This window comes from Pangasianodon hypophthalmus, chromosome 3 (genome assembly GCF_027358585.1).
Source record: "Pangasianodon hypophthalmus isolate fPanHyp1 chromosome 3, fPanHyp1.pri, whole genome shotgun sequence".
Lineage (NCBI taxonomy): Eukaryota > Metazoa > Chordata > Actinopteri > Siluriformes > Pangasiidae > Pangasianodon > Pangasianodon hypophthalmus.
Window position 1 is genome coordinate 22,654,129 of NC_069712.1, and position 24,638 is coordinate 22,678,766.

At 38.0% G+C, this 24,638-nt stretch overlaps 3 protein-coding genes across 11 annotated transcripts in view; all 3 read right to left on the reverse strand.

The window, feature by feature from the left end:
• ubr2 (ubiquitin protein ligase E3 component n-recognin 2) overlaps nucleotides 1-5,856 on the reverse strand; it is a 32,451-nt gene extending 26,595 nt beyond the window's left edge. For all 4 annotated transcript variants that reach the window (XM_053232892.1, XM_034302709.2, XM_034302711.2 and 1 more), the window contains exon 1: nucleotides 5,705-5,856. In XM_053232892.1, the coding sequence (XP_053088867.1) occupies nucleotides 5,705-5,788 (84 nt within the window). In that variant the 5' untranslated portion in view covers nucleotides 5,789-5,856. The remainder of the gene's footprint in view (nucleotides 1-5,704) is intronic.
• Nucleotides 5,857-5,992: 136 nt separating this feature from the next.
• On the reverse strand, nucleotides 5,993-23,503 carry si:ch73-193i2.2 (transient receptor potential channel pyrexia). 5 transcript variants are annotated; one of them, XM_053232894.1, is made up of 21 exons: nucleotides 23,029-23,503; nucleotides 21,708-21,882; nucleotides 21,410-21,545; nucleotides 18,789-18,928; nucleotides 18,556-18,642; nucleotides 18,109-18,259; nucleotides 17,247-17,408; nucleotides 16,672-16,781; nucleotides 16,480-16,588; nucleotides 16,362-16,390; nucleotides 16,173-16,264; nucleotides 15,954-16,068; nucleotides 14,255-14,425; nucleotides 12,853-12,923; nucleotides 12,590-12,757; nucleotides 10,403-10,521; nucleotides 10,095-10,299; nucleotides 9,810-10,017; nucleotides 8,172-8,257; nucleotides 7,881-8,038; nucleotides 5,993-7,734 (listed from the first exon to the last, which is right to left on the reverse strand). In XM_053232894.1, exons 2-21 carry the CDS (start codon nucleotides 21,783-21,785, stop codon nucleotides 7,694-7,696), a joined length of 2,436 nt encoding a protein of 811 aa, XP_053088869.1. In that variant the 5' UTR covers nucleotides 21,786-21,882; nucleotides 23,029-23,503; the 3' UTR covers nucleotides 5,993-7,693. The 5 variants fall into 5 exon arrangements, with proteins under 5 accessions (XP_053088869.1, XP_053088870.1, XP_026789111.2 ...); XM_053232895.1 differs by having other exon boundaries at nucleotides 21,708-21,840; nucleotides 22,473-23,503; XM_026933310.3 differs by having other exon boundaries at nucleotides 21,708-21,849; nucleotides 22,473-23,503.
• Nucleotides 23,504-23,655: 152 nt separating this feature from the next.
• The window catches only part of prkn (parkin RBR E3 ubiquitin protein ligase), a 107,572-nt gene continuing 106,589 nt past the window's right edge, over nucleotides 23,656-24,638 (reverse strand). For both annotated transcript variants that reach the window (XM_053232897.1, XM_026944151.3), the window contains exon 12: nucleotides 23,656-24,051. In XM_053232897.1, coding sequence (XP_053088872.1) covers nucleotides 23,942-24,051 — 110 coding nt within the window. In that variant the 3' untranslated portion in view covers nucleotides 23,656-23,941. The remainder of the gene's footprint in view (nucleotides 24,052-24,638) is intronic.

The window sequence follows — 24,638 nt, forward strand, 5'->3', positions numbered from 1 at the left end:
GCACATGAGAGCACTTCAGGTCTGTGAGCAGTGAGTACAGAGACAGGTGGACTTCCTTTCCCCTTGCGCTCCTTGCTTACTTTTAATCAAAGTAAAAAGAGCCACAGCCTAAAGTTATTTTAAAAAAAGTAATTTGTAAACCTTAATTTATTAGGATTCTGACGAGTTGTTTTAAATAAAAGGTAAACCAATATAAATTAAAAGTGTGTGTATTTGCAACATTTTTACCCCCACTTTTGATAGCAGTTAGGTAAAACAGTTAGGTAAGAGAACCAGGTGTTGAACCAGGTGTGTGTTAGAGAACTATTCTGAGAAACCCATGGAAATGTCGTCACTAAACTGCAAAATTCACCCTGCCAGGATTTTGTATCGAGGTATATAAGATAACGAAATTCCGTCTCATGCCTACTGTGTGCACAGTCTGAACTTGATGAAAACAACCATGAACCTACAGTGGAACAAAAATCATAAATTCATTAAAAAACTAATTCCCAAACAAACTTGAACTCAGCCTAATTACATAATCAACTAGGTAATCAACCAGCATAAGGGATCACACCTTCTAATAGACAGTCACAGTGAACCCTGCACAAACACTCATTAAAGACACAGCCATTCAATTAATGAATTGTGTCTATAACTGGAAATGTTGTGGTCTTCACATTCCTAAACAGATTTATTTCATTTTCTCATAGTGTAGAAATAACTCAGCCCTACTCGATTTACAGGGAAAAGTACAGAAAAGATGGGACATTGAGACTAGGGCTGCAACTAATGATTGATATCGATTAATCTATTTTCATGAACATGACAATGAGTTCAGTGTTCTTCAGTGGTCTTCCCAGTCACCGGATCTGAATCCAATAGAACACCTTTGGGACGTGGTAGAACGGGAGATTCACAGCATGAAAGTCTGCAGAAATTGCATGACGCATTCATGTCAACATGGAGCAGAATCTCAGAGGAATGTTTCCAACATCTTGTGGAATTGTCATGAAGAATTGAGGCTGATTTGAGAGCAAAGGGAGGCCCTACTCCCTTTGTATAGTATAGTATAGTATAGTATTAGTATAGTGTTCCTAATAAAGTGCTCCACAGGTGTATATCAGATAATCTGTGACAGAATACTGTTGCGGTTTATCAACCTAATGAGAAATAGGGTGATGGTATTCTATACAAATTTTACTGTTCTCACACATTTTTTTTTGTTTTAGCTGCATTTCAAGCCATAATTTGTTCAATTAGAACGAGAAAATTTGCAATAAAGGCAAAATAAATATCCGCTGGTTGCGTCGCTAACTGAAACATGCTTGCCGTGTGCATGAGGCAACTCATTTTTCCATGTGTAGAATTGACTCCAAAGCTTTGGGACTGATTCTTAGTTTTCATTGCCTGGAATCAGTCCGTTGACTCTTTTTGGGATCGACTTTAACGTGAACCGAAAGCAGGATGGCGACTTCGTGACCTGAAACACAATTATTATAGCCAACACTGCATAGTGCACATGCTACATACTGTACATTAGGTGATTTTTGAAGTGAGAAAATGTTCACCTTGTACACTAATCATTGATTGGAGACAATGTTCAGTCATTTTTAACCCATCTAGTTGCCATAGAAATGACCAACTTTTTGGCCAACATAGCAGGACATAATGTATGTTTTCTAAGAGGGCAGTAAAGATTAATATGACCATAAATGTGCCATACACCCAGAAAACCAGATAAGGTGGGATAACTCAAAAGAATACACAACGGCTGATAAGCAGGTACAATGTGCTTCCACTGTTCTTGTATTTCCACAAAAGAATGATCACAAATCAAATCAGGTTATGTCATGAGGCCAACATGGCAGTGCAATGTAGAGTTCACATACTTTAGAGGACTTTGGTTGAACTGTTTTCTCTGTTGTAACATGTTCCACCATTTCCATCTGGTCAGATGAAACAAAGATTTAACCGTTTGGTCATAATGACTGGTGCTGTGTATGGAGAAAAACGGGTGAGGCTGAAAACGCCATCACAACTGTGAAGCATGGGGGTGGCAGCATCATGTTGTGGTGGTGTTTTGTTGGAAGAACAAAGTGAAAGTATTGGAGTGGCCATCACAAAGCCCTGATCTGAATCGCATAGAAAATTTGTGGACTGAACTGAAAAAGCGAATCTGAGCATGGAGACCCACAAACCTGACTGAGTTACACCAGAGGGCTGTACCATGAAGCAAGCTAAAAAAAACTTGGGGTTTCAGTATGATAGCTGTCTTCACTGAACCAAGCATTCAACACGCTGGCTTAATCAGTACCACCATGCGGGTTAACACCTCGTTAAGTTGAGCCAGGATTTCCTCATCAGGACCTGTAGGTGCTCACTTGAAATAGGCCAGATCTCACACTGGCTCAAACGCTTGTCGGAAAAGCTGGAGATGGAACATGTTAAGGCTGTATATTTTAAAGCCAAAAAAACAAACTATTATAATGAATTCCTTTAAATTCACAGGACACTTAAAGTAGTTGTAATTGCAAATAAAATAAATACCAGTAAACTGTCCTTAGTAATTGCAGCTGTAATCCCAGCTGTGTTAGGTGGCCTTGGCAGCAAATAAAGACAAAATATAAAGATAGTCATAAGTTGTGATTTAAAAAAAAAAAAAAAAAAAAAGGGGGGGGGTGATAAGTTTTGGTTGTAGGCTACTTCTTTAAAACTTGATGTCCTTAGACTCTCTTCTTTATCTGATTGCTGTGCCTATGACAAAAAGCTCTGGCGATTCTTACAAATAATAGGAAAAAGAATTTTTAAAGAAAATGGGGGTGGACTCCAACTTTGAACATAATAACGATTCTCCAGATGATGGGGCCATGATAGTTATAATACAATGTCTGGGTACTCTGAGAGGTCTTTGGCGGTAAACTCGGTAACTTTGCATTAAATAACCACAGTGGTCTACCCAAAGACTTGTATGTTTAAATCTCTCTAATAGCAACACTGTTTTTCCTGCTTAATCCATGAGGCATACAGTTACAGACTTAATCCAAACCTAAGATCTCCACCTGTAGGTCCACCAGGGTGACCTCCCAAATCAGGGAGTCTCTCCTTCCTAATCATGGCTACACTGTGCAGCACAGTCATGTCACATGTCTTGGCTGGGTCACTTTAAGACAATGATCTTAAACAGTTGAACAGTTGTGACTTGAGAATCCCTAAGGTCATTTCTATCCTGATGCTAGTCTTTGCCTGACCCTCTTAAATCGACCCTGAGGTCCAGGCAGTGGCTGATCACTGGTCATGTAAACAAGGGGAAAAGATCTCATGGGGTTCTATTAATGTTTGGTTAAAGCTCGTTTTGTTACTAATAGATATTTCTTGAAGTGTGTAAATAAATAGCCTACCTGAACATTGATGCTATGCACCAACTTGCGTATAATATAAATTCGTGCACACACCGGACTGCTCTAACAGTGATGTGTGTGCAGTCTAATGCAGCAAATCCTCTGGGAAATCCTAATAAACTACAGATACATTATAAAACATACAATATATTATTAAGTCAGTTACCTGATATTTACAGTAATTTTTAAAAACTCTAAAAATGTATATAAATCAAATAATAATCAGAAAACCCTAATGGATTCCCTAATGGAAATCCAGCACACCTTTCAAAATACGACACAATCGTAATTCCGTGCTCTCTGACTGGACAAGAGGTGGGTTTCATACATGCTCAGTGTGCTACTCGCTGCGTTCACGCCATGTCGGAATTACCGTAATTACTAGATGACAGCCCGAACGTTCTGCTCGGAGCTGTTCACGTCCTTGGACTCAGAATTATACGTTTCTACACGCCACAATGATTTCTGTGTGAGATGATGATGTTGACAACTGCAAAATACATAATTACAACGTTAATTGCATCAGGTAACAAATAACGTTTATTAATAATGCAGGCGTTGGTAATGTGTTGCAAACCTAAACAAACAACACCACCATTAAAATAACAACAGTAGGTTTCAGGTTAATCTTGCATTATTAAAACATTAATAATAGTCAATTATACAAATGACGTTGCAGCAGTAAGGTGGAACAAGTCAAAGCTCTCAGAAAATTCCTAGTTTACAAGTTGCAATTACGAGTTCTACGAGGACGTGAACGCTTTTTACAAGTCAGAATCTCATAATAACGGAAATTACGACATGGTGTGAACGCAGCTTAACTTCAACTTATCTACCCCGTCGGATTGTGCAGAGAATCTGAGAAGCTTGGGGAAAGCTGCTGAAAGCTTCTGATTCAAGTTAAGCCGTTAAAAGGTAACGACACCGAATAGTAACAAAGTGTGTGAAAACTTCTGACCCACACAAAATCTGATATAGTAAATAAAAGCTGGAATAAATCTGTCTCTGTGCTATTATTTTTGAAACAAACACTTATGGAAATAAAGTAAAGAAACAGACTTAAGACAGGAAATGTATGGTAACATGAAATGCGTGGAGTGAAAAACTGAGCTGGAACGTCTTTAGCCAAAGTGTATGTACAACTTTTGGCCTCAACTGTAGCACCAAATCTGATCTTTTAGGATTGTATAATGCTAATTATACTTACTTTATAAATAGTCTGTTACGTTACCGTGAAACAGGAATTAGGCTGTATGTGCAAAGGGATTACATGCGCAAAAGGAATTTGGCACTTTTCTGACCTGGATTTGTTACCAATGTATTAAAGGCTACACACTTTGCATTGGTGCAGTGTGCTTTTATTTCAGTGCATATGCCATGCGTATGATTAAAGAACAAATGAGAAATGATCCTTGGCAATATTTCATTTTAACTTTTTGTACACATGAACAATTTTTCAGTTTTTTTTTTTTTTTTGTCACAAAAGTGTACAACTGCATACAAATAACATTTCTGAAAAGCTTTGAAAATAAAATCTTACGTTAATATGACCTAACATAATAGTATGGTCATTATTTATTTACTATAAAAGCAAATATTTCTGCAGTTAACAAATTAGTAACTCGTTTATCTAGAGGATTTTAATGTCAGTTGGTAGGAATTATGTTTTGTTCAACCTCCCAGAAGCGAAGTTGGCTTGTATTTGCATTTCTAAGCAAAACACTGACTTGGCCAAGCCTGAAATAGAGAAAACGAAGTCCAGCACTTGGCTGATCATTAAAATAAAAAGCTAATAAAATAAAGGACAACAGGTTTGAGTCATTGCTCCATTAGTGCATTACAGAGCTGTAGCTCCTTGGCTAAGTGAAGAACAAAGCCAGTGTGATGTTTATCAGTTTCCTCTGCTTTAACAAAACATCTCTACAGTTAGCCAGCTAGCTAGCTAATTTTACATAAAAGCAGTTTATAAAAACACACAAGCCAAAAAAACTATTATTTTGCTTTCAAAAACAAATAAACAATCCCGAAAAACAAGAGTAAGTATAAATAAGAAATAAACACTTTTATTTTAGCTAGTAGTTAGTCAGTGTTGCTGACTACCTAGTAGACAAACAAGTTATCAAGCAGGCTAGCTTGTAATAGCGTTAGCGTTAGCATTAGCATTAGCTAGGACGCAGCGGCAGCTATCCAAACAGCGGAGAAAAACAACCTGAGTAGGAAAAAACAGAAATATCACCACGAAACTAAAAAGAACCGCTCTTTCACAAATACCAGGCGGAAGTTAAAAAATTTCTGCCTCATTCTATAAAGCTGTCGCCTACCGCAGCGGTGTCCTTGGCAGAGAAATCGAGGAATTCGCTGCAGAGAGCAGTCGCAGCTTCTCGATCAGTCTCAGCCTCCGCCATGTTTCACTTCACTGGCGAGAGAAGAGCGAAGAGCGACGGAACCGGAAACCAGGCGCTCGCGCAACTTCTGAAAAACACACCTAACTTTATTTTTGCTGACTAATGAAAAAAAAACACCTTGGTAAAGCTGATACATGTGAGCGAGTTTTTCTAACAACGTCCTATAACTGAGTTTAAAGAATGATAGCACTCCCAGTCCCAGCAAAAAATAACATGTACATACATATATGGCAAAAAAACAAAACAAAACAAAACACCATACATCAGTGACCAGAGAAGAAGCTGGAGAAGGCAGGGGACCCCAGGCTTAGAAAAGAAAAAGGGCGCATGGGTCCTTCTGGCTCATTTCCCATTTCCATTATGTTAGAAATCTGTATATTCCTAGTAGTATGAACATACAGAAATTAATAATTGTAATAATTAATATTGTAATATAGCATTACAAGTAAGATTGTAAGTGTATCTGTGTGTTTTACCTGCAAGTTCTTCAAAGAAACTGATGTTTGCCAAGACTTTAAACTTTTTTATTTATAATTTTGTCTAATATATTATTAAATATAGCCTACTGTATATTCCTACACTCAAGTAGAGGAAGGAATTAGCTTTCCAGCAGTGAAACACACATACACACACACACACAGCCCACATGTAAATCCTTAGATATGGTGTGCTATATGCACAAAACATGAGGTCCATGGATCTCAATGCTACAGGTGATCCAAAAGAGAAAGTCTAAGTGTTTCAAAGCATATGTTGTTCCTCTTTCGGCTGCTCCCGTTAGGGGTTGCCACAGCAGATCATGGTCTGTGTATTTGATTTGGCACAGTTTTACTGCCAGATGCTCTTCCTGATGCAACATTCCCATTATCCAGACTTGGGACCAGCACTGGGAGCACACTGATGCATGCAACCTGGCCGGGAATTGAGCGCTGTGGAATGAGAGCGCTGTGGCCTAACCACTAGTCCTCCATGGACCCAGGTATTTCAAAACATATAGGGTTCAGATTTGACCTACATTCATTCAAGCATGCCATATCTTGGTCATATGTACCAAGTAACAGCCACATCACATGTATATTATTAGGGTATAAACACACATTCAGGTTAAGCAAATAACTTCAGGTTAAACAAAATACTCCAGGTTTGTAGGTTGTATTAAGCTGCAAACAATAATAAAAAAAAAGTGATTTGGCTCCATTGCATAAAAGGTGTCAGCTTGATAGATGGCGTACATATGTTAGTCTCTCCACTCTTTACGAACAACTGTGACATAAAATAGGTTCAAAAGTTGCACCATTGCCAACATTTTAGTTTCATGCTATGCTCCAGTCTGAGTGCCAGTTCCTCACCAAAAACAAACTGGAGCTTACACTGAGTTCTTGGCACACAGTTACCATCCTCCATTCATTCATCATTGTCTCCACCACTTCCCACATCCTGCTTCTTCTTTTGCACTTTTTGTTGATCTTTTTTCTTCCATTTAGAGGGATTCCTGATATGTCGCTGTATACTGCACATGAGTAAACAGCCTTTGGGGGCCCAGGAAATTGCATGTCTTGTCTTCTGTATAGACACGCCTCTGGTAGATGCATGGAAATATTAAAAGACTCATGACATAGCAAGTTTGATAAACTAATTTATTGACCATAAAACCCTGTAGGCCAGGGATAAAACCAACACACAGTTTAACCTAGTACATGCTGTATGTTAACTAGAAGTTCTTAAAGTGAAGTCAAGTTAAAAACCAGTGAAACCAGCACTGAATATACCGTGGTCAGCATTCCAAATATTTAACAATTACCCACATGTAGGTAGAGAGTTTGTTATAGTTAACACATGCTTGTTATCTTTCAAAGGGCTTGCTTCTTGTCCAACTTCAAAAACCAAAACGTGGTTCGTTCCAGCCTACCGAAGCCCTGCTGAAGATATATTTGGAACATCAGTAGCTGTGAATATAAGCACATCCACGTAAGTGATTCTAATATACTGTACTCTCTATTTCATGCACATTGTTGTCTGATTGAGAAGACAAACAGCAGGGCTCTCAACTTTCCATTCCCTCTTTCCTGCGACAGCATGAGACAGCACTTACATGTTGTAGGCTTTGACGGAATCAGCTGTAGCAGTAATCCCTGGAGCTTCTTTACATCTTCTCTTAGGTCTTGCAGATCCTGAATCTGCTGCTGTTGGTCCTTTTCCAGTCTCATTAGACTGCCGAGATGTTCTTGTTGAGATGAGAAACTATTCCATCTGTAATACGCAAAATGTATGCTTTTATTCATCTTTTAATCACATTGTAAGGTTATGAATCAAATTATGCATAATGAAAAATGAGAACACAAGATAGCATTTCACTGTAACATCAAGTCCCTGATAAACTCACCTGGGAGATCTGTTACCATCATCTGTTTGAGCTGGGTTGAGTAGTTTGGCCTCTTTTTGGATGGTCAAGTACTCATCCAATGTATCCTGCAGCGTTAATAGAATTAGGTCCATATATTCTATTCTTCTACCACAAGTGACATTTTGAGGAAAGGAATCAAAAAGTTTGCTTAGGAACATGTATACAATCACTGTAGCCCATCTGTTGCTGTGCACAGTAAGTCAGCTCCCTTTACCTGTCCATCAGCAGAAAGGCACCACAATGGGCCCATCACAGACCAGATGCTATTTGGCTAGTGGATCATTTTCATGTGCATGAGTGTTGCATTGGTATGACTGTGTCAGGGACAGAGGTTTTAGCCACTGTCTATTTTTAATGTCTTTTTATTAGATACCAGAGCTGTTTGCATATCCAAGTCAAATCTTTAGTCCTGCACTTCGGTTGTGGGCTGTAGGCATTTTCTTGCATATAAATAAAACACTGCTATATTATTTGTTGAATGAACCTGAACTTGAGTCCCCAGCTCTGTTACACATCTCTGACTATAGCTGACTATATTTATTTGGGATGATTTAATGGTCAAAATGTTTCTATTCAGGTTTTGGCCAAAAGAGGGGGGAGAAAAGGTCGAAGATTTTGGCCCAAACAGATTATATAGGCCCACAGCAAAGTTTGAAATTTAACACTTTAAAAATGATGTTAATGATAATGATAATTAGAAGCTAATTAAATACACTTTTTTGACTGGCATGCTCCTGCTTAACAATGAGCAGCATCAACAGAGAAAATGTTGGCCATGGATACTAGACAACCAATCTGTAGAAGGATTATATCAAAATGTGCCATCATGTTTTCTGTTTACTGTTTACTGCACATTACTGCGGAATCACTTAAAAATCCACCGTCCAGATGAGTTTTCATGATTGCCGCATTTCCCGGCTGCACTCCTGGTAATATTTTTATTCTGTTCTTCTGTTCTTCTTAAACTGTAAATTGTGGAAATGCTCATTTTCCTGTCTTTTTTAGTCTACTGATTCTAGACAAAGACAAAATCTTTTATCACGATATTTTAATATGGAAAAATACAATCAGGGAAACATCATTATCACACAAGCCTATGGGCTACAGTACATTGTAGATCCTATACAGTATATACCCATATATTTACCTTATATTTATAAGGTTTACCTGATAAAAGGGCTAAAAGCTAGTGGCTTGTCTTGCTTGTAATTTGTCTCTTGAGGCCGTAGCAACTGCTACTATTGCTGTATATGGGTGTAAACTAGCCATTTTTTTTTTTTTGGTAGTAGCTAAAATATATACACGCTACTATAAAAATCATACACTATATGTATTTTATAATGTAGTGAAACTTAGGAAATATGAACCCATGGCTTTTCTTCCATTTTTGAATGCCAAATAAAGGTGACCAGGTTGATAGGAATTCAAGTTATTCACTGGAGCCACTCATTGTATTTGTTGATTTACTGTGCCATAGCTAATTTGCACAGAATTGAAATTGAAATGTTTTCAATTCAAATGTCACGTGTTGCTTGCTTCTGTCACTGGAATCACAGCTCCGTGTCATGTACTTACATAGAATATGAACAGCCAGTGCAGGGTGAGTGTAGATTGTACCTTAATCTCTGCTGTAAGTTTCTTCATCTCTTCATGCTGATCTGGATCTGTTATGATTTCATCATCATAAAACTCTCTGAGTGGGGCACAGCAGCTGTGGATATACTGTTTGTCATAGAAATGCCACAGGTGAGGCATGGATTCTTCTACCTGCAGGATGATGGAGGCCTGTTGCATCACTGCGTTTGCCAGTGCATTGTCATATACTCTAGAGAAACAATGCAGAGAAGCTTTACTGAATGCTCAAATAAAGTCATTATCTGACAAATGGACTATTACTCCTACCTTTGAAAGGTGTCTGAGAGCAGAGCAATCATCAGGTTGACACACAGAACAGCAGACAGGGCCAGAAATGTACCACAAAGCAAGTGAGCCATAACAGAGTCCACAGCCACCATGGCATCAAACTCATACTCGTCCACAAGGGTTATCCGGTACAGGCTATAGAGCATCTGCGGCACTGTTTGCATACTAGGTACAGCTGTTAAGCCTTTGTGCAAGAGTGGGAAATTAGCAAAGAGAATATTACTTCACAGGAAACATACAGTATGTGCAATATTAGTCAAGGCAGTTGGTTTGTTGATTGCTGTCACCTCCAAATATAATCCAGAAAGCACAGGCATATGGGACATAGATCTCTGCATATAAGAAGAGGAAGCGGAGCACGTCACCCACTATCTTCCCCAGCATGACAATGAAGGGACCCATAACCCTAAGGATTAAAAAGAAGACCATGAAACTATGATACTATGGTGTATTTGTGAAAATACTGGGCCAACACTAGCCAAAATAAATGACTATCAGAGTACGTTCTGTACATAAATTACTCCAAATTGGGGACTTTGACCATATAGATAACAAGCCACCAATGACCAGGTTTCCATAGTTACTCTGGTATTGAGTGGCCACTGACTGAATCACCATGGTTACTTAAGCACAAAGAAGGAAGCACCTGTAGTGTGTAGTGAAACCTGAGAAAAGGCCATTGACCAGATGTTACTATTCTTAATTAGGTACTCTAGAAGGCAATGACCCCCAACCAGGTGTTATCTTATCTGTATAAGGCTAGGTACTTCTATCTGAAGCCTGTGGAATCATGGGAATTGAATCCACCCAGCAAGTGATCCATTATAATTCAGCGATGAGAACAACCTCATGTTCTGGTGACTTCATCACAATGGACATCCCATTGACCAGGACCATCTCATTTTCCTTTACCAATGAGTGAACCAATTTTAAAATACTCCATATAACATATTTTCATCTTAATTATGTAAACAATATTTGTGGAAAAAGACACAAAAAATCCTTTACATGCTCAACAATTCTCCAAATGGCAGCTATAGAGTGCCTTCAGAAAGTATTCACTCCCTATGATTATTCTCTATGAGTATTAAGATGTCTTTATTTGCAGATTATTTGCAAAAAAAATCTAAAAACTGCTTAATTGATAAGTACTCTCCCCTCAGTGTGAATCATCCTTTGGCAGCAATTACAGATTTCAGATGTCTCAGATGTGTCTCTATGAGCTTTGCACCTTTTGATTTAATCATTTTCTTCCTTTCCTCAACGTACATTTTTGCAGACTCTGTCAAATTAGATGGAGAATGTTGATAGACAACAGTTTTCTGATTATTCCACAAATTTTCAGTTGGATTTAAGTCAGGGTTTTGACTCAACCATTCCAAAGCACAAACCTTTTTCTTTCCAAGCCATTCCTTTGTAGTTTTGCCCTGTGCTTTGGCTCATTGTCCCGTTGGAACATATATTTTTGCCCTGAATGCAGATTTCTGGCTGTCTGGCTTGCCCTCAACAATTAGCTTATATTTGGCAACAAGCTTTCTAGTTGTTCATGCTGAAAAGCAACTCCAGAGCATGATGTTACCACCAACATGCTTGATCACAGGAATGGTGTTACCTGGATGTTGGGCTGTATTTGTTTTGCGCCAAATATTATGTGTCTCCTTTGACCAAAAGGGTCAGCTGTAGTCTCATCAGACCACAAAATCTTTTTCCAATGGCTCTCAGATTTTCTAACATAGCCTTTCTCAGATGTGGCTTCCTTCTGGCCACTTTCCCATAGAGGCCATATCTGTGAAGAGCTGATGATATAGTTGAGGTCCTCAGGTTCTCCTATTTCAGCCACTGAGCTCTGTGTCTCCTTCAGTGTCATAGCTGGACTCTTGGACACTTTCTCCATATTTTTTTTCCCTCCTAACAAATTCATCTCAAAATTTCACAGGAAGTTTGCTTGTCTTCATGACAGCAGGACTGATCTGATCTGACATTTTCATAGCTGTGAGACCCAACATCAGTGATATTTAAGTGGATTTAAAATGAACACAGGTGTACCCTGTTTAACATATTTAGCATGAGCTCTCAAGAAAATTAAATACTAGTCCTAATTTAGATAAGCTGATTAGCTGAAAGAAAGGGGAGGGGGGATGACTACTTATTAATTGTCTGTCAATTGATAAGCATTCGATACATATCAGTTATCTATCGAATACTTTCTGGAGGCAATGTACTGTATGTGCACAGGTGTCAATGCTAATTAGAAATTTATGTCTAAATATATATATAAGAGGAAATCAAATCATCTTTACCTTTACAAAGTCAATTTTTATTTCTCAAATCGAAATTATCTGACCACAATCTCTTGAATATACATTATTATTATCATTATTATTATTAGTAGTAGTAGTAGATTTGTAATTTTTAATGATTTGTAATATCAGTTAGAGAAATTAACACAAGCACATAAAGGTGATACCTATTACCTAAATGCCCTGACATGCTTCATCAGCCTGAGCCAGATGAAGATGACGGCCACAGCGAAGATGCGGAGGCTATACATTCGGAGTGTCTGAGAGACCAGGTAAACATCAGCCAAGTGAAGACCCAAAACTGCTATCAGCAATACGTACACAAGCCAATCAAATATATTCCTGGAAATTGAATATCGATGAAATTAGTTTCACAAAATAATTTACGTAATTTGCACTTCCATATTTTGGGTAAGGGAAGAATTCCAGAGTTTTACCAGGGGTCCTGTAAGTAGCTTCCCTTCAAGCTGCGAATGAACTTAATCTGACCCTCGAAGTAGTGACGTTCCTTTAAGACATAAGTGAAATACATCAGCATCTTTTTTCTGAATGAATTGGATATGTGAATCATTAGAAAACTGTGTTCATTTTCCAGTTCATCAAATGCAACATCAAGACAGATATTGCATTGTTTTTTGCAATTTTATTCACAAAAGGCTGTATTCAGTGATGGTAACTTAAGTCCACAAATTAATTTCAAATGTTACGTCAATATTTACAGGGGGAAGGTTCTCTACAGTATATTCAGAGTCAGCTCACATATGTGCTTGAATTTCTGTTCAGCCCGCTAGGCTAATTTACTAAATTACCCTAGTGTTCATGCCTCTGAGGTGACCAGATTTTTTGTGTTGTGCTCTTGCGACTGGAATTTTTCAATTGTGTCTAGACTACCATCGTTAAAGACATGTCCTTTCCTTTAACTACAAATAGAATATGGAGATAGAAAATGTGGACTGACAAAGCAGGTAGCATTTTTTCCCATTGCTGTCAATTCCAGTATGCTGTAACATAAATGTGAAAAAATAGTTTGGACGAATAAAAAAAAACATATGAATAAAAAGTAGGCAAAGATCCTAGTCATGATAATCATGTTAATCATGTGATCACTTCAAATACACTCACATTAATTCACTGCCATCCTATAAAATAGCACTTGAAAAAGCACATCCTGTTTTTTGCATGATAAATTAGAAATAGTGTAATATTTTGTACCACCAGTGGCAGCTTAGGCAGGAAAAAAATGCAAAAAAAAAAAAATAAATAAATTATTAAACCCACCATCAAAACAATTATTCTTTAATTTATTAATTTCTTTTTATGATGTAGTACTGGACACTTAATCAGACAGAGACAAAATTGAGGTCACGACATTGTAATGTGTGCTCGAATTATGTCCTTTTTCAAGCTTTTAATGGGCTATTTTTAGATTTAGAATTAATGAATTGTGCCCAGGTTTTGGTTAATTTGCACTCTTTTATGCCCATCGTGTAATGGATAACATTTACATTTACAGCATTTGGCAGATGGATAAGCTGCCTAAGCAATGAATCATATGATACGAATATACGTAATATTTCCTTGAATGTCATTCCATACTTTTTTTGGAGTGCGTTTACAGTCTAAAACATGTTTCATGGTGAAGTACTGCACGTCTGAATACTGATGTGCATAATTTTGGCAGTGACGCCTTATGACATGTTCTTTTGAGTAAATGCTGAATACAGCCCAAAGTGAACTGTTCGAATATACTGTAAGTACAGATAATTATATTTTCGTAAAAATGGAAAAATATATTTAGAAAAATCAATTTTTAATAATTCTGAATGATGGATGTGCTACCTCTGGCCACATGGGGTGTGTGCAAGCCAGATCTTCATTGAGTCTCTCTTCACACCACTGCTGCCAATCTTTTAGTTTTCTAACAGAGCGCAGAATCTCCATCACCTCCCTGTACACCTCCAGCACCGTCAGCCCTAACGCTATCATCACCACAAACACACGCCACCAGTCCTGTAGAGAGATGGTACAGTATATGTACAGTGGAGATATAAGTTCTACACACCCCTGTTAAAATGGCAGGTTTTTGTGATGTAAAAAAAAATGAAACCAAGATAAATAATGTCAGAACTTTTTCCACCCTCAATGTGAAATTACAGCATAGAAAAATTAAGTGAAAAACAATCAGAAACATTTTAGGGAAAAATAGGAAAAATACAAAACTTACAACAACCTGGTTGCATAAGTGTGCACACCCTTTTATAATTGGGGATGTGTTCAGAATGAACCCAGAATTTTCAATCTTACGTTCAGAAGTAATTATCATACAGCTGTCATCAATGAATTTATTCTGATTAAGCCCAAATAAAGACCAGCTGTTTCTGTAGGATTTTCTTCACATCTTCTTGGTTTCATCAGGCTGCTGAAGCCATGGTCTGCAAAGAGCTTACAAAGCATGTACAGGGTCACACTGTCGAAAACTAAAAAAAATTCCAAAACATTAGATGTACCATGGAACACCATTGAGAAAGTGGAGAAAATGGAGCACCACAGTGACGTTACCAAGAACAGGACGTCCCTCCAATATTTATAAAAGGACAAAATCTTACCAGGGAGGCTGCCAAGAGACCTACGGCAACATTAAAGGAGCTGCAGGAATATCTGACAAGTACTGATTACTCTCTGCAACTGACAACAGTCTCTCATATTCTTCACATGTCTGGGCTATGGGGTAGGGTGGCTAGATGGAAACCCTTTCTCACCAAAAAAAAAAAAAAAGCCAAGCTCAACTAAATCACCCCAAACCATGTGGCAAAATGTGTTATGGTCTATATAATAATAATAATAATAATATAAAAATATGGTATAATAATTCCATAATTTCATAAGGTATGTTTGATGAAAAAAAAGCGCATTACCAAAAGAACACCATACCCATGGTGAAGCATGGTGGTGGCAGCATCATGCTTTAAGGCTGCATTTCTTCAGCCAGAACTGGAGCTTTTATCAAGGCAGAGGGAATCATGGATAGCTACAGATACCAGTCAATTTTAGTGCAAAACCTTCAGGTGTCTGCTAGTAAGTGGAAGATGAAGCATGACAATGACCCAATGCATACATCCAAATCAACAAAGGAATGGCTTAACCAAAAGAAGAGCGATGTTTTTGAATGGCCGAGCCAGAGCCCAGACCTGAATCCAACAAAAAATCTGTGGAGTGACCTGAAGCAGGCTGTGCACAGGAGATACCCTTACAATTTGATGGATCTAGAATAGTTTTGCAAGAAAGAGTGAGAAAATATTGTCAAGTCAAGATGTGCTGCGCTGATAGACTCTTACCCCAAAAGTCTGAGTGGTGTAATATAATCAAAATATGCTTCAACAATGTATTAGTTTAGAGGTGTACACACACACACAACCAGGTTATTGTAAGTTTTTTATTTTGTTTGTGTCTATGGCAGGCCAAGCGTCTGGTAAGTCAGCTATTTGCAGCAGTGTATTGTTTGTTTATCTACAATATGGGGTTCTAAAGTGTGTCTTACCTGAGGGAAAACATAGCGTTTGTCCTCCTCTGGTGACACGGACACAGATATGGCCACTGTGGTCCAGGAAACGATAAATAAAAAATTGAGCAGCAGGAGAATCCATGCACCAAGTCTATGGACAAATAATTGTAGATCCCAGCTTAATTAATGCTTATTTCATTGCTAATTAATGCTTTGCCTGTAATAGTAGAAATAAATGCGTAACAGTGCATTTACCTTCCATACAGGTTCCATTTGACTGTGATGAGCTTTAACACTACAGGATGCATAATGAGATCCAGTTTCCCTTGTTGGACAATAAACTCTAGCTGTTCAACAGTGAGAGAATGTATTATTAGAATCAAACAATCAAAGTCACAAGAATGAATAGAATGATGAAGTCTTGTCACGCAGATGATGGCATACCGGTGATGTCGGCTCACTTCTGGTTTTCCCTAGAGGGCAAAAAGAAATACACAATTATTTTAAAATTTGTATTTTCTCAGCAATGTCACAGGCTCTCTTGATTCCATACTGCCACTACCGTGTGATTTTTTCAGGCGTGTTCGCTCTGGCTCCAGCAGATGAAGGTAGAAGAACTGCTGGCGTGTCATTCGGTCTTTCACGTGAAACTGATTCAGTGCCAGATTGGCCTGTGGAGGATGAACGAGATCTGAGTTACATTGAGAGAATGCTACTGTATGTGAACTTATGAAGCTGGATTACTGACACTGACCACGGGCGTCATCTTGCCAATCATGGCAGTGATACATAGCTGTCCATCAGAATCCTGAACCCCAGCATCCGCCCCCAGCTCCAACAGTGTGTGTGCAGCTTCACTGCGATCTTTAAGCACAAATACACACCACCTCGCTCTTTTTATTATACTAATAATTTCAATATACTAGTAATTATATCATTATTATGGTGTTCAGGTTAAAGTTTGTGTATTAATGCTTTCCATATAATGCTTTCTTTACTATCCCAAGGTTGTAGAATAGTTTATCTAAGTGTTTATGGCCTGGTATTTTAATGTGCATTATTCTTTTTATGCATTTCTTTTATTTTCCATGTTTGCTCTCTTTAGGTGCAATTTATCTAGGCTTTTGTAATGTCCCTATTAACTGTATACTGTGGTTTTAATGTATGCGTTCAGTCATATTTTATATTCTTCTTATGAATTCTCTTTAGTTCTTAGCTTGAATTAATCACTGCGCTGGACACCACATTATTTTACCTGATTGATTAATGAAGTATGGATTATAGATATTCATTAGGCATATGGCAGTATTTCTTTATAGAAAGCTTTACCTAGGTTGACAGCAAGTTGTAGTGGAGTTCTTTGTTTGTAGTCGTGTGCAGTAATGTCTGCTCCATTCCGCAGCAGAACCTGAATTGCCTCAGTAGCATCGTTCTTAGCAGCAAAGTGTAATGGTGTCTGCATGTCTTTATACGTGTGTGCCTCAATGTCAGCTGAAATAGCAGATAGATGGTGATGATGTTATAGTTCATACTGAAGCTTCTGCATGCGACACATACAGGTTTGTTTTCACACAGATGAATTTCTTTCAAACCAAAGATCAGTTGTAGAATTTAATAGATCACTTCAGAGACACAGTTTTACACGTGAGATCATCAACCCTGAGCTTGGGTTACTGTTTCTGTCCTGTTTCATATGTTCTCCTCATGTTCGTGTGGATTTCCTCCAGGTTCTTTGGTTTCCTCCCACCTCAAAAAAACATGTCAGCATGTGGACTGGCTACACTAAACTGTGCTAAGTGTGAATGCGTATACATAGTGGCCTGTTATGGACTGGTAAGCAATCCAGGATGTATTCCTGCCTCATGCCCAGTGTTCCCAAGATAGGCTCTGGATCCACCATGATTCTGACCAAGATAAAGCAGTTACTGCAGAGGAATAAATTAATAACATCTTGAATGAATGAATGAATGATATCAGGGGGATCTTTTTAGTCAGAGATTTCATAGTAACTTGCATTTGAATTACTTCTTTGCTTTACATATACATTTTAGCACAAGGGTCACAGGGTCCACACCTGAGTGCCCATGAACCATACCTCCGACCATCGTTTTTAATTGGACCAGAAGTTGGGTAAAAAAAAAATCATAAAAATGTTACTGCAGCCTAACAGATTCATTCAAAATAAATGCACCTCCTCTTTCTAGTAGAAAGTGAATCATATCTTCATAGTCCAAGGCTGCGGCCACGTGGAGAGGCGTAACCCCAAATGCATCAGGCCTGCGGATATCAGCACCTCTCTCCAGGAAGAACCTCATCACATCTACATTCCAGGCTCGAGAGATCTACCAGAACACACATTTATACTTAAACATCCACAGTGCACACAAAGCATTAGGTTAGATTCCTTACATGAATATTTTCATGAGTTCACATGTGCAATTTCAAATGTTTTTCCACGTGATGCCATATGATTCACTTAATCACATGTAAAATGCATGTGATTTTTCTGTAAGGGAAATGAATATGTGTACTGATCCTCATAAACAAAGCTTGAACCAACAGTAAATGTGAGTAAATTCCATATCCCATGGCTGCATCTGCGATACAACATCTGATGCTCTGATGCTGAACAGCTCACCTCATGAAGTGCTGTCTGTCCATATTTGTCTGCTGAATTGGGATCAGCTCCGTCTCTAAGGATTTCATTCAGGAATTGCAGGTCAACCTGGAGCAAAACAGATCAATAAGAGCAACGTTCACAAACATGACGCTATACTTTCTCAAAGCACACACCTTACTAAACTGCTCCATAGCACAGCACATTCTTAGCCTACATAACAGCACGGCAAACAAAATGCTATCATTTACAACCTCATCTGTGTCTTCGTTGTTGGCAGCCAGCACTCTGAAGTGATCCAGCAGACGTTTGTTCAACTGCTGCTCTTTGGCGTCTCCATCTACAACATCTTCCTCCCAGGCAAGGCCCTTGTACTTGCTGCTTAAAGATTCCCCTATCAGCACACAGTGAGATTAATGCGAGTGGGTAATCTCTAAGCAGCTAAAACTCAACAGAGATATTTGGTTAACCTTCTTGGCTTCTGAAGAGGTAAGCAGTTGAAAACAAAGTATCATACCACTCACACCACTAAAGAACATTTGCGTTATCACTCAACATTTAGGACTGTTACATGATGTGTAATTACACTGTTGCACTCTGCACTTTAAGTGACTGCTGATAACTGCTGTTTACCTACTGCATTGCATCCAGCATGTCATATTTGCACAAAACATGTAAATATTACGTTATACATATTCTATTTTATTTTATTCTATTCTTAAAGTATCTTTTAATGTGTTTAATACATACATACACATACACAGACATACACATATACAGTCAGGTCCATAAATATTGGGACAGTGACACAGTTTTGGTAATTTTGCCTCTGTACACCACCACAGTGGATTTGAAATGAAGCAGTCAAGATGTGACTGAAGCGTAGACTTTCAGCTTTAATTCAAGGGGTTTAACAAAAATATTGCATTAACCGTTTAATAGCCATTTTTTACAGAGTTCCTCCATTTTCACAGGCTCAAAAGTAATGGGACAAACTAATATAATCATAAATATTAGGATTATTTTTATTACTTGGAGGTAAATCCTTTGCAGTCAATGACTACCTGAAGTCTGGACCCCATGGACATCACCAAATGCTGAGTTTCCTCCCTTGAGATGATTTGCCAGGTCTTTACTGCAGCCATCTTCAGTTGCTGCTTGTTTGTGGGTCATTCTGCCTTCAGATTTGTCTTCAGTAAGTGAAAACCAGCTCAGTTGGGTTGAGGTCAGGTGACTGACTCGGCCATTTAAGAACATTTAATTTCCAAGCTCTTGGGCTGCTTTCACAGTATGTTTTGGGTTGTTATCCATCTGTACTGTGAAGCGCTGTACTATCAGTTTTGCAGCATTTGACTGAATCTGAGCAGAAAGTATAGTTCTGTACACTTCAGAATTCATCCTGCTACTTCTATCAACAGTCACATTATCAATAAACCCCAGTGACCCAGTTACATTGGCAGCCAAACATGCCCATGCCATAACACTGCCTCCACATGTTTGACGGATGATGTGGTATGCTTTGGATCATGAGCCCTTCCTTTCCTTCTCCATACTTTTCTCTTCCCATCATTCTGGTACAAGTTAATCTTGCATCAGAACTGGTCAGGCTTTTTTTAGAGGTTTTTTAGCAAAGTCTAATCTGGCCTTTGTGTTCTTGAGTGTTACCGGCGGTTTGCATCTTGAGGTAAACCGTCTGTATTTACATTCATGAAGGTGGCTCTTGTAGACTTTGACAATGATAGGCCTACCTCCTCCAGAGTGTTCCTGACTTGGCTAGATGTTGTGAAGGGGTTGTTCTTCAATAAGAAAAGAATTCTGCAATCATCCACTTTTGTTGTTTTCTGTGGTCTCCCAGGCCTTTTGGTGTTGCTGAGCTCGCCAGTGCATTCCTTCTTTTTAAGAATGTACCAAATTGTTGATTTGGCCCTCCTAAAGTTTCTGCTATCTCTCTGATAGGTCTGTTTTTTTTTTCAGCCTAATGATGGCCTCCTTCACTTGCATCAACACCTCTTTGGATGGCATATTGAGAGTTCCCATGAACAGCTACCAAATGCAAATTCAACACTTGGAATCAGCTCCAGACCTTTTATCTCCTTAATTTATCATGATATAAGGAGGAAACAGGCCACAGCTGGCCATGAAACTGCTTATCAGTCAATTGTCCCATTACTTTTGAGCCTGTGAAAATGGAGGAACTCTGTAAAAAATGGCTGTAATTCCTAAACGGTTAATGCAATATTTTTGTTAAACCCCTTGAATTAAAGCTGAAAGTCTACGCTTCAGTCACATCTTGACTGCTTCATTTCAAATCCACTGTAGTGGTGTACAGAGGCAAAATTACCAAAACTGTGTCACTGTCCCAATATTTATGGACCTGACTGTATATACACATGTAATCTGAGGCTATCGTGGGCACAGACTCACCCAAACTGGACAGTTGAAGACTGGAAAAAGACCAGGTGATTTTTTTTCTGATCTTCAGCTGTCCAGTTGTGGTGAGTCTGTGAATCTACACACACTTTTTACAATAACTGAAGCTGTTGACCTGCCTTTTTATGATGCATTGTACTGCTGCCACATGTTTGGCTGATTGGAGATATATATATATATATATATATATATATATATATATATATATGTATATAAGAATTTCACTCGCCTGTACTAAACTGTCCTTAGTAACTGTGTAAACAGCGACAACAATAAATCTGAAATAAAATCTTTAAAGGTTTGCTACATTTTGAGCTGTCAGCATGAACCTAACTACTCACATTAAAACAGACAAATGCACAAAGTCGATTATCTTACTCTTTAAACTGATTAAACTGATGCCTGACAGTGTGACTGATGAGGCTTATCAATATGTGTCAAGTACCTGAGGGTTTTCTCCTCATGCATTTACGGGTAGCCCGTTTCCAGCGACCCCGGGCATATGAAGCCCACTGGGTAACAGAGCGCACCACTGAGGCTGACATTACTGAGGTACACGGACCAGTATATTGCTGCATTGACTGTGTACACATGTACAAAGTAGTTAAGAAAGAAAAAAAAAAAAAACACACACACACAAGACCAGTGATAACAGACTGAGGCTCTTAAAGAAGATATTTTACAGGTTATTGGTTACTGCAGACAAACGTAGCACACAGACACAGTAAAATCAGCATCCGTACCTGGCTGGACGCTGCATCACTAAGCTCCAGACCCGGGTTTTCATGGCCACTGGGAGAGACTCGACTCACTCTCTTCATACTTGGTCCTGTTGCACTGATCTGGATCTCTCCTTCACTGACTCACTGCTACTGCCTTCAGACACTGTCATGTATTATTCCTTATTTAACTATTACCCTAGTTAGGATTACATAGATTGGATAACTTAGATAACTGCATTAATGTAAAAAAACTGTAATGTTAACTAACATGTATTGATATTTGTATAAATGATAACAAAAACTAAAAAAAAGCATGAACTATTTATTGCATCTATGACTAAAAATAAGTAAATTAGGATGAATTAAATGAATTAAGTGTCTGAGGATAAATATTGACACCCATCATTCATAACCACCAAACACACATGAATTTCATATTGGTCCTTGTGGATTTATTTTAACTCTTGAACGGAATAGATTTCTGTAAAATCAGATGTTCATCATCTGGATTATTTGGTTGATTATTTAAAAGAACATAATTTAATACAAGATTACTTTTTAACATTACTTCTGATGTCTTAATGTTGAATTTTAATGTTGAATTTGAACACCACATCAACAACCCAATAGTAGGTTACAATTTGAAATCACCAGCTGAAAACTCCTTCCACAGATGATTAAATAAAGCACATCACCTTTACTGAGTGAAAACAACCAAATCAACTTTAATTTCTGTGAATATGACACTGAATTTAACTTTTTAAAACAGAATGTTCTGTACAATACCTTGCCACATGCGAAGTCTGAGTTACTTTGCTGTTTTGACTCTCCAGTATGTATATTTATTGTAAGTCGTGTGACCTTCAGGGTATTTAAACTCCACTTGTGTTTGTATTCACATGGTCTGTTCCTCAGCTACCTCTAGCCAGTGAATCGTAAAAGTATGCTCATGTACTCATTACACAACAGTCCATCTGCCCTTAACTCATAAAACCTACTGTAGTGCACTGTAACAGGATTTATCTCATAGTGTTTGATAAGAGCAGAGGTTACAGGCCAAGAACACAAGCCAAAGCCTAGAGCTGTGTTTATGACAACTTTATCTGCTCCTGCATGTCTTAAAGCACATTTAATCACCAGGTAAACACTGTGATAATCATGTGCATCAGCAATGACCCACATACATACATGATCCATTCTGATATGAATCATATTTCTTTGCTAATTATCCCTGACATGAAACACACCTTACACACCAGAGCAGAGGTCTGGGGTAGATCACTCACAGGCATCATGTTAGTGACTAAAGTTTTCCATCACTGACAGGCCATTCTTTACGTACTGTCACATTCCTCCAGTCTCTTCTCGCACTGAGGAGGCTCCTCAAGCATGTGAAAGGATTATGTGTATTTCCAACATCTCCATAAATATTGCTGATATTGTCAATTAACAGGATATTCTGGGAAATCAATTTTACAGTTTTTTTTTTTAGTTAGAAAAGATCAACAGGCTAATAGGATGTTCGTTACATTACTAAATAGTGAGCAAAACACAAAAAGAGAAAAACACCAACAACAACAACAAAAAAAAAAACCCACACGCACTTCAAATCACAAATAATATAATTATTAGAAATATTAAATTAGAATTTCAGAAATAATATAATATTTTATATGTAATTTAGAGAATAATGTAAATTACCATGAAGTTGTTCTGTAATATTAACTATGGAAAAAAGGTAACAGATTGACATATAACATGTCGCCGGTTTTAGCGCTGGTTGAAGGCCAAAATTTGAGCATGAAGGTCATGATTTTGGCAACGTGGTTATCATCAAGAGCTGGAACTACACATACTGAAGGAGTAAAGAGAGAGAATGAGAGAAGAGGCTTCTGAGTATGCTGACTGCATTTGACAAGATACATAAAAAGCAACATATATAAGAATATCACCATTACAAATTCAGGACTTTAATTTAAATACTTTAATAACATTTAACAGGACACACAGTCAATATCACACTGTCCAACCAAATATGACAGACAATCTGCCTGATATATCTGAAATTGTATTTTAATTTCTATTTAGATACACATGTGTTAAGTTCAGCTTCCTGGATGGCATTCACATTTGCATAACACTGATACTGATTCTACTCTGATTTTCTGTGTATGCTGCAGCTGGTGGCCTACTGTGCAAATATTTCCCCACAGACACACTTCCCTGAGTATGTGCAAACTTTAGCAATGTGCAGCTCATCCAAACCAGTGGTTGCCCATACACTCTCTATTCCACTCCACACGGCACAGCCAGCACCACTCGAACTTGCAATGTGCACGAGGACACACCATGTGCATGCAGCCACCTGAGAATACAACAGGACAAAGGACATCATCCACAAAGACAGGCTACATATGTATATATAAAATCCCTAAAAGACATTAGTAACAGCTATATTTGCTTAGTTTTACAAAGCTACTGTTATGATTGTCAAAGTGGAGAGGCAGAAGTGGTTGACTGAGTGATTACCTAATAAGTCACTTGAATTGAATGGGTTTAAATTAATGCCAATCAGTTTTCTTTTTGTACATTTCTTAATTTACAGCTCAATGTGTTAACAATGTGAAAATAAACACGTCAGCTTGGATCTTACTGCAATTTTAATACGACTAGAAAATTTTCTACATTTTAACGTAGTGTAATAGGTTTGGGTTTTCTTCTTGTTGTTGCTACTCAGGGATAAAAAAGCTCTAACAGCTCTAATTAATAAATATGATTGTACATAATTGCCCTTATGTGACTCATATTTGAATAGCTGGATGATAGTCATAAAATAAACCTGTGCTGCTATCATAAAAATATCCTTGAAAATTTTTACAGGTCCCTGGCTACAATAAGTTTATGAACCCGTGTGCTTGTGTAGGGGAAATATGTATACAGACACTTTTGTTG

Coding starts and splice junctions, on each gene's coding strand:
- si:ch73-193i2.2 (XM_053232894.1), bottom strand. CDS start 21,785: ATGAAGAGAGTGAGTCGAGTCTCTCCCAGTGGCCATGAAAACCCGGGT. Junction 16,782..17,246: donor ACAACTTGCTGTCAACCTAG/GTAAAGCTTTCT, acceptor TTGTGCTTAAAG/ATCGCAGTGAAGCTGCACAC. Junction 12,758..12,852: donor AGCTACTTACAGGACCCCTG/GTAAAACTCTGG, acceptor TTCAATTTCCAG/GAATATATTTGATTGGCTTG.